Source organism: Mytilus californianus, unplaced genomic scaffold (assembly GCF_021869535.1).
Source record: "Mytilus californianus isolate M0D057914Y unplaced genomic scaffold, xbMytCali1.0.p SCAF_10, whole genome shotgun sequence".
NCBI classification, from domain to species: Eukaryota; Metazoa; Mollusca; class Bivalvia; order Mytilida; family Mytilidae; genus Mytilus; species Mytilus californianus.
In genome coordinates this window covers 26,281,270-26,292,047 of record NW_026262582.1, presented here as the reverse complement: position 1 = coordinate 26,292,047, position 10,778 = coordinate 26,281,270, and the positions used below count along the sequence as shown (strand labels likewise).

General features: G+C 32.0%; 1 protein-coding gene across 1 annotated transcript; it reads right to left on the bottom strand.

Annotated features, from left to right (window-relative positions):
- Positions 1-8,475: 8,475 nt before the first annotated feature.
- LOC127717852 (serine/threonine-protein phosphatase 6 regulatory ankyrin repeat subunit B-like) lies at positions 8,476-10,429 on the bottom strand. Its single transcript, XM_052223711.1, has 3 exons — positions 10,010-10,429; positions 9,608-9,706; positions 8,476-8,988 (listed from the first exon to the last, which is right to left on the bottom strand). The coding sequence occupies exons 1-3, from the start codon at positions 10,320-10,322 to the stop codon at positions 8,591-8,593; spliced, it is 810 nt and encodes a 269-aa protein (XP_052079671.1). The 5' UTR covers positions 10,323-10,429; the 3' UTR covers positions 8,476-8,590.
- Between the last annotated feature and the right edge of the window lie 349 nt (positions 10,430-10,778).

Here is a 10,778-nt window from a genome sequence, read left to right as displayed (position 1 = left end):
TTATTTTGATTTATAGTATACATATATTTGTAAACAAAAGCACGATTTTGTATTGAAATTAAAAATGATGTAATCTTACACAAGGACATTTTAGTTAAGAATCTTTTAGAAGTTTATTTAACTCACATGGTAAACCTCAACTTATATTTGACACGATACATATACTTTATTCTGTTTTTATTGTGTTATAATAATGTAAACAAATAAACAATAATCAATGAGCTATTTCAAATCAAATTTCCATGACACTTCCTTGATATTTATGGCTTAGCATACAGATATTTGAATGACAGCTTCCTTGTTAACTACGTTATACGTGGTGTAAGCTAGGGTTGTCTGGTTATAGACATTCAATTTGCCTAAAAAAAAAGTAAAGAGCACGTTCATTTAAGAATTGAATGCTTCTTTTTGTTATTTTATTAGGGCGTAAAAGCTTTGACCAAAGCACATTTGGTATGAAGTGCGGAATCGCTTCATACTAAAAATGTGCACACGATCAAAGCTTTTACAACCCTATATATTTACAGAAAGAAGCAGTCTTATAATTACATTTATATTGCAAGTTGTGTTTATTTCCTAAATATAGTAACAAAGAATAAAGATAAAAAAAATTGTGAAATGTCAATTTCGTCATAGATCACTTTTTCCACAATCAGGGGTTCATTCGGGAATGAAAATACGTTTGAAATTAGTGTTACAATTTAAATAGCTATCAATGTATTAATTTAAGTTACAGTATACATACGATAATAGGTCAATGTCAGAAAAATATAAACCTTTTTGTATTCGGCACTAAACTGAATAAGGGCTCGGTAAAACCTCGCCTAGCCTAGCATTTCACAAAAAAAATCTTCCGATTTACGTTTACCTTCCCCAGTTTCTCAGCCTTATACAAAAAAAAGTTTATATATTTCTGACATTATCCATATTTTGTATATTTGCATGCTACAACCGTGAACTTACGATCGAGAATGCAGTACGGATTCTTATGAAACATACATGTAATATAATAATGTATTAAATTGATATGTGTTTACGGGAGAGGCGCTTTTCCAGCAATATTTGGTCTACGTGAAACTCCTTAAGTTTAAGTAGACTACAGTCTAAAGGCATTATAGAATTCCCTATGCTATATTCAAAGAACTAGCAATGAGCAATAAAACCAACAGGTAGCTAGAGCATGATTGCATAACAATGTTATACGGAATGGATGCTTTTCTCTTCCAATATGTTTATTATCAGAACTGAAAGTTACTGCAGTCATTAAGGTTCTAATTAAGACCCAATATTACTAGAAATGGATGTCACACACAATATGAACCATGGAAATAATATTTGAACAGAAATGCTCAACCTAGAATAGATATTTTTTTCAAATAAAGACAGAATAATCGTAGTTAACGGTACATTTTTTTGTACATGTAGCAGGACGTAATATTGAACGGAACACCGAAATTTTCTCTTTAATTTGAATTACAGAAATAAGGTACCAGTTATGCTTATATCCCAAGTTAAGTCAAACTAGACAGAATATCCATCAAACAATTTACAGAAAATAGAAACACTCAGTACTTGTTCTGGAACAAATTGCAAAATTAATGCAAATATACAAGTTCACACAAATAGTCAATGCTTCGTCAGTGATATTATTTATGACGGATGACACATACAGAGCATGATCTGCTTACCCTTCCAGAACACATAAGATCACCCCTGATTTTTTTTGAAAAGGGGTTTGTGTTGTTTTTGTTTTTGTTTTTAGTTTTGATCTTTGATCTTTGCGCACTTTCATTTTGCAATGTCTGTGTTTTTTTTTTAACCGGTAACAGTCTTGTCTACCCTTTGTCACGAAAAGCTTGCTTCTTTTTCTAAATTTCACTTTTGGTCAAGTTTCAGCGTTAGACAATTGTCATGACCGTTGGTTTATTAATTTGGTGATGTCTTAGGGTTAGATAAAAGTCATTTACAAATCTGCTATTTTGTGACGTCTAATCACTTGATATAACTTATCAACATAATTCATAGTACCAGTGTCGAATGTGGAGCTGTATGATAACCCTTTCGGATCGAGCACCTGAGATCAACTCCGGTTTTTGGTGGGATTCATGTTGATCAGTCTAGTTTTCTTTGTTATTTTATATATACTGTTGTTTGCCCTTTTTTTCATTTTGTTTTGCCATGGCGTTAACGTTGTCAGTTATTGATCAACTTATACGTTTGAATATCCCTTTTGGTATCTTCCGCCTCTCATTTATAATGACATATTTATTTTTAAATTTCTTGTTGATGAATTAAAAAAAAGTCCAAGGTTCTAAGGTTCCAACTGCCACAGGCAAAGTTGAGCTAAGCTGAATGTTGGTCACTAATCTCAAAACGTGTCAACGTATTTATACACCCCTGGCTTTCATATGTCTCAGTGATGATGGTAACTAATAAAAATTCGTAAGGGTTCCACGGAACCCAGTGTCTCGCCTACTTTTTCTGTTAATCGCAGGCTCAACAAAAATGAGGAAGTAAATCAATAAAAATATTCCTCTTGATACTATCTTTTGATTGTAAGAAGCTTCTGTCCAAGTTTGGTAAAATTCCAGGATAGTTTATGAATCTAATAAATGTTTAAAAACTTTAACTGCAGACTGAATGTAATGTTAACTGGAAGAAAACAAAATTTCCTTCTAGATACTAGCATTTGATCATAAACAAGCTTCTGTCCAAGTTTGGTACAAATCCAAAATAGTATAAGAAAGTTATTAAAATTTTAAAAACTTTAACCACAAAGTGAATATGTTGTTTCCTGGCAGAAAATCTAAGTCCATTTAAAAGTAAAATACTGAAAAAATAGATTTATTTTTTTACAAAATTTCCTTCTAGATACTAGCTTTTGATCATAAACAAGCTTCTGTCCAAGTTTGGTACAAATCCAAAATAGTATAAGAAAGTTATTAAAATTTTAAAAACTTTAACCACAGAGTGAATGTGTTGTTTCCTGGCCGAAAATCTAAGTCCATTTAAAAGTAAAATAAGGAAAAAATGGATTTATTTTTTTACAAAATTTACTTCTAGATACTATCTTATGATCATAAACAAGCTTCTGTTCAAGTTTGGTACAAACCCAGGATAGTTTAAGAAAGTTATTAAAATTTTAAAAACTTTAACCACAGAGTGAATGTAATATTTATCGGCAGAAAAACTAAGTCCATATATAAGTAAAATACGGAAAAAATGGAATTTTATTTTTACAAAATTTACTTCTGGATACTATCTTATGATCATAAACAAGCTTCTGTCCAAGTTTGGTAGAAATCCAGGATAGTTTAAGAAAGTTATTAAAATTTCAAAAACTTTAACCACAGAGTGAATATTTGTGGACGCCGCCGACGACAACGACGACGACGACGACGACGACGCCGACGGAATGTAGGATCGCTATGTCTCGCTTTTTCGACTAAAGTCGAAGGCTCGACAAAAAGCGCTTCGGATGTACGAAATTGTAGAATATTAATAAGTGTTCATACATAAAGTACAATATATAATTGGATTAAGATAATATGCAAATGATTGGACACAGTTTATAGACATAACTACGACATTTTACACAATTAGAACCCCTTTGATTCTTTAAAGAATTCCAATTAAAAACGTATTTCATTTTGTACATTAGTTAGTAACACATGACCGGAGATTAAGATGTAAAAATTTAGTAAATAGTCTTCTGGTTAGCCAGGTCTGTTATATTATCAGTGAACGAAATTTAAAAACACATTTAAGTCAAAAGAACGCCTTTATTATTAAGATATATTACTGAGTCACAATGTATGGTCAGTAGTAACCCATGTTTACATGATACTAAACATAGAAATCATGGTCATTTCATGTCTATCTATCAAATATACAACACCTAGATACCGGTGTACATGAACGCAATGTTGTTATGGAATTTGGCTGCAATCTTAACTGACTACATGTAAAATTGTAAGTTTTCCCGCCGAAAGTTGATGGTTCTCTCCGGGCACTCTGGCAGCATCTTCCAATAAAGCTGGCCGCCACGAGATATGCTGAACAAACAGTGACGAATAGTTTATGAATATGCAGAACGATGATAAATAAACAAAACATTCAATAGTTAGATTCTGTAGAGTTGTTGGACCTGTATGAAGGGCGCGAATTTCGACTACAACTGGAGAGTGAGGGTTTGTTGGAGAGGGGTCAACAATTTGCCTTGCAGCAAATGTCATCAAATGAACCAAAACAATTTTTTGCAAGGTTTTTTAATGTATAGAGAGCACGGCGCTCTCTTCACACGAGTAATTGGATTCAAAGTCCCTCGAGCTCTCCGACTGGACGTGGCTTAGAATTGCTTCAGAATTATTATGTAAACAACAATGACGTCGGTGCCTTGTAATAGATAACTTTATAATATCTAGACTCTACACGTATTTTTTGGCTTGCCTGTATAATGATGAATTACATATCGAGTGCACGTTTAGTGTCAAAAAGCCTAAGATATAAGAAGATGTGGTATGAGTGTCAATGAGACCACTCTCCATCCAAGTCACAATTTGTAAAAGTAAACCATTATAGGTCAAAGTACGGCCTTCAACACGGAGCCTTAGCTCACACCGAACAGCAAGCTATGAAGGGCCCCAAAATGACTAGTGTAAAACCATTCAAACAGGAAAACCAACGGTCTCGTCTATATAAAAAACAAGAAACACTTATGAACCACATCAACAACCTACAACCACTGAATATCAGGTTCCATAACTATTTTTTTTACTGATAAACAGCCTTTTGAATTAGGTAGCAGGCTTGAGCATTTGTGTAATATACATTTGTAACTAGTTTCCCCTGAATAGATGTTGATATTTGCTTGTGACTAATCTAGACTGACCATTTGCCACCTTTTGTTGAAATTTAGCAAAGACGATGTCCTTTAAAATGTTTTTTTGATTTTTTTTTAATAATTTGATTGTTTTGAAAACTCCTCAGAATTTCTGTTTCTTATATTTTAAAATATGCCAGCGTTGGAATCCTTCACATGTTGAGTAATTGTTTAATTCACATCTTCCCATAAGCCTTTGCATGTCACTAAATAAATTTTACTGATTGAATAAGGTAAAACTATATAATGTTGTAAAAGTTCAACTTCTTTCTTTATAATATAAAGTTTTCTCTGAGACTTAACTTATTCTAAGATTTACATTTTGCACGACGGTTCTTATCTCTCTATATATACATGTATATGTTCAAATGAACATTACACTTTTAGCGAGTCCGGGGTCCTTCCAACAATAGTCTGGACTTACGGAAATTACTTGTATTGTACAATTATAGGACAGGAAAAGGGATATACAAGTTATATAGATAAACCCATACATTTGTACATGCACTGTTAAAAAGGAGTTTAGAGATAGAACACTTTGAGCACATGTTCATATCTAAACATGGTTAGGATTGTGTTCTTATCCTAAACACTTCAATCTTAAACGTAATATTCCTCTAAACATGTTTAGGGTTAGAACACAAGACACTTGAAGTTAGATATAACAATAAGCATGACATGTGCCTAAACATGTTTAGGTTTAGAACACAACAAACAATGAATATGAAAAATAGTTGGCGCGTGCGCAAATAACCATGCGTTTGAAAAATTGAAATTCTGGATGCAGAAGATCAACAATCCATGCCATTGAGAGTTCAAAAAGCGACAACGGAAATCTCAGATAAGTATTATCTAATATTATTGTCTATTACAATGTACTTAGGAGGAATCGAAATAAACGTATTGTATAATTATATTTAAACAAACATTTTCTGTTTTCATACTACATGTACATCACTTGTACATTAACGTGTGGTTTTTTTTCTTACATACTACTATTACAGCAAATACACGGTTAAATGTAAGTTACACAAATTTGACCGAATGTCTACCATGTTAACATTTACCGAATTGTGTTTTCTTGGTCATGACTTGTTTGTACGATGTACATCACCCACGAATAATAATTATACCTTTGGAATTTGGTTGACTATAGTTATTTGGTCACTTGACATATGTCATAAGTGATCGTAAGTACAAACAGGTATATAGACTTGTACTATTTGTTGTACAAACATTATAGAAACTATGTATTGTGGTTGTTGAAGTTTCGAACAGGATGATGCCTATCCGGTTACATAGAAATTCAAAAGTTGAAATGTTTGACAAAACTACAAACAACTGTCACACAACCAGATGTAACCCACTTTTTTCGGAAAATGCCTGTACCTAGTCAAGAATATGACTGTTGTTTTCCGTTTGTCCCGTTAGTTGATACAGTCTAACGTTTGGTAGTGTCAGGTTTTATGGACTTCCCCCTTTTATAATTTATCTTGGAGTATTTTTGTTAATACTTTTTTTGACATTTTTTGATTTTGTCATTTGATTAGGGACTTTCCTTTTTGAATTTTCCTCGGAGTTCAGTATTTTTGTGATTTTACTTTTTTCTTATTCATACGCAAAACAAATTATAATTCATATTTCATTATTGTCCATAGGTGACCTTATTGAGATGACTTTGGCTATTTTTATGTCCCTTTTTGTTTTATAGTTTTTAACGTGTTTCTGTACTTATTCAGCCTTCGATTTCATTTTTTTTAGATTTGGGCGGTACAGATGATTTTAAAAGCAGAAAAGCGCTTCGGAGGTATACAATTTATTGAAACTTATTTTTGTGTGATTTTCGTGTTAATATTTCAATTTGTATACGAAAATGAGCCAGCTACATGTAACAATGTGTATATTTTGGAAAGAAAACAATCTTCAATATGTTGTCGGTTGATATTGCAATATAAAAATCAATAAAATGTATACACTGGCCTTTGAAATGAATAATTGACCATACTGATGCAAAGACATTTCTACCATTCGAAAAGCTTCCTACAATGCCCTGCACTAGAATAAACATTCGAACTCTGATGGATAGTTGTCTCATTGGCAGTCTCCCTATTTTGATACAGTAGCTAAAGTTCATAAGAAACTTTAAAAACTTATTTAATGTATTAGATATAGAATTTGCTCTGCGCTTTTAGGGGTAATTACTTTAGTATATAAATGATATATTTTAATTTTGCAACATTCGAGCTGCAAAAATCCAGAGCAGCATTTAAATTATTGATATTTTTCTTTTAAGTTTCATTTCATTTTTTTTTTCATGTCAGCACACTTCGTAAAAAATCCGATTAAGAAGACGTTCATTCAAAGGTTGTATTGTTTTCAATGCATTGAACTATTGCAATGAAACTTTTATTAAAAAATTGTAAAACGGTGAAGCGGTATTTTGACAATGAGACAGCAACCCAACAATACTAATAACAGAATCAGCAAAAGACATCTAAACAAATTTATATTCTTTTCCCCTTATGTGTTTTCTCCCGCGGTTTTGGAAGATACTAGTTAAATCCAGCTCATAAACTCTTAATAATGGGTACATGTAGCCATAAAAGTAGACAACGTGGAAGATTTTGCGTCATTAAACATGTTCAACCAGTCCTGTCATTTGCTACAAACAATGTATATAAAAGCCCGCCATAAGTCACGAGTATAACTACCGTTTTGCGCATGCTGTGGTAGTCTCAAGTATTGTCTGTTGAAAATAACCTTTGAGGTAAATTTAGAATTACTCATATTTTTTCCTACTATCAATAACATTAGTAAATGTAGATAATCAATATCAATGAGTATCACATTTATTTAGTACAAAACATTTTAAAAAAATGGCACTGAAATATCATTCTTTTAAAAGATCAACATACAAATATTGTATTCTCGGCTACACTTTCTTAAGATAGAATTCGACGAGATTTCCTATTCCGTTATAATATAATGTAATGTCTATTTGTCATACCATTTATCCTACTAACAATCATTTTCTATTTGCAAATACAGGTCTACAAATAAAGTTTATTTGTTGTGTACCCTGCTTCTGTTATTAGCGAAAAACTATATTTAAATTTCTGTTTAGGTCAAAGTTTTATCACAGAAAACGTATGTGCCAATTGAAACTATCTATTCATGACTAAAGGACAAAGTGACCATACATCCTTCAATAATGAGTAAAACCCAGACCGTGTAATAAGCTATAAAAGACCTCGATATGATAAATGTTAAACAATTCAAATGAAGAAAAACGAACAGTCTGATCGTCTTCAGTAAATACGAGTGCTGTTTCTGTTAAATTATTATCTGCATTGTAAATGTGAAACATGTTATGAGAAGAGGAACTGTAATGTCCATAATAAATCAGCGACCTTCTACGTCTAACTGTATAACGCTGTCATAATATGCTGCAGTGGGAAAATCAAAGCTGATATAAATGTTGCATTTGGATGATCAGAACCTTTCATACATGAATACTTTATCCCAAAAGTGAGAAAAGCGCTTAGTTGTATTCATAGAGTATTGATTTACTTAATAAGTAGAACTCATAAGTGTTACAATTACAATTGCATTTAATAGATAAACAAACAACAATTCTTTTGTCAGAGAAAGTTCGAAAACGGAAAACAAAAGACTGACATCATAATTATATATACTTCGAGACATTTCCTAAACTTTTCTTGAATTATCAAAATCAACATAGTCATCAGAAAATAAGTCATCAATGCTATAAAGGTCTATTTTTGATTTTTGTATTCTGAGTTTTCGCATTACTCGAGAAAATAGTCCATTTCCATTTTGAGTCAGTTTCCGGTGTAAGTCTTTCGTTAACCAATCAGAATCATTTTCTGCTTTGTATCCATTTCTATAAAGTTTTTGACACAACGACACAGATGGAGCTGATGATCTGTGGATAGCAAAATACAAAGCACTCTGTCCAAGTCGATCGATCACATTGACGTCGCATCCGCTTTTGATCAAATATCTAGACACAACATCATGACCTTCTTGTAAACCAACCAATAGAGCTGTTTTCCCGGTACAGTCTACTTCATCCAAATCACAATCTGTAAAATCAAAGAAAAACAAAAGCTATGAAACTGATTAATAACATGTATGTCTATTTTAATAAACAAAATTATGCCTATAAAGCGGACCATTACAAATGGGTTACTTTTAAAAAGTATCAGCGTTTAAAATTCAGTATTTGAAATTGTAAAAAATAAACGTAACTGATAATGGAAGCGAACTGAAGTCAACCAAAGTAGAATTTTGGATGATAAAGTTGCTTACTTAATTTTTAGTTCGTCTAATATCAAATGGTCTGGACATGGACCGATTTAGAGATTGATACAAAGAATATGCACTTGTCTAAAAGGCGTTATCCTTTTAGATAGGTTTATTATTTTTATTTTGTCTCATTGACATACAGCCCACAAATCTGTATGTCTACCACCCCATTGCATATGTTTAATTGTTTTATCTCACAACTTCTAAGGAGTAGGTTTAAATGAAAGCAAGTTATATCTATAGCAGAAAAAACACATTTCTGTATGTTCCTTTCGATTGCTTTGAATGATGATTTTCTCAACAAAACATATTCATATTTCTTCGGTGAAGAACTATCTAAAATTGCGGAAGAATGCTGAAAACTGAACACTAAATGAAAAAGCATAATATATTTACCTGATTTAATTAACACCTTTACAGCGTCTAAATCATCAAAAAGGGCTGCTCTCATCAGTGGAGTCTGTCCAGAGAGATTTTGAACATTAACACTGCAACCTGTTAAAAAGAAAAAGAAATAATTATAAATATTTTTCTAATTTTACAAATGTTAATTAGAGACAGTTAGAGTCTGCTAACTTACTTATTTGTTTGTTTGTTTTTTGTCATTCTTTAAATATATCATATTTTGTTCGTGGCTATTTGGTTTTTAATCAAGTAAATAATGCAATCGACGCGCGATTCCATCGAGTAGGTAATACAAATGTACCAAGCAAATTCATGCAATGATTCAATGATTACATGATTGTTTATATTTATCTCTTCAATTGTCTCTCACTGTATTGTGAAAGGCATGCATACCTTTGTATATCAGTAATTCCAAAACTTCCACATGACCATTATCCACCGCTTCATGTATCGGATAATTCGATGCCTTATCCGGTAAATCTGGATCACCTCCGTTACATAATAGATGTCTGACTATTTCAATTTCACCATATTTTGCCGCATAGTACAAAGACGTCCTTCCTTTACTGTCCGTTGCATTGATATCCTTTGTTTTATCAGGATGAATAGTTGGTGCTGAATTTGATCTCCGTTTTCCCGCTTTTCTGTGAATTCGAACAGTTTCTTTCGTATGCTCCCTGTCGTCTTTTAATGACCGAAAACTCATATTTGTAATTCCGAGAAAACGATTTCTTAAAAATTTATAATGTATTGCCGCTGCTTTCAATATTAAAACAAAACAACGTTCAGCAATTGTCAATATGTGTCCATGTAAGTTTTCTATATAATTTGATCGTCACAAATAGATTCTATCATTATATACCTAGACAGAACATTAACCTGTCAATCATATGACAGATCGTAATTACCTCGTTTGTGCCCAATACACATTGTCACATGCCGGAAAACATTAATGTATTTCTTTTCACAAGGAGACATGTTTAACAAGTCAATATTAAAATTGTTAAAATAGTTAAATATTTAATTGTTCATTATTTGAAATTTTAATTTAAAATCGGAATGCGGCTACATGTAGCGACCAATGAGATTCTTAATTTTCAAATAACTATGAATAAATTCTTTTTCCCTGACAGTAAACATATGTTTGAAAAAGAAAGGCAAA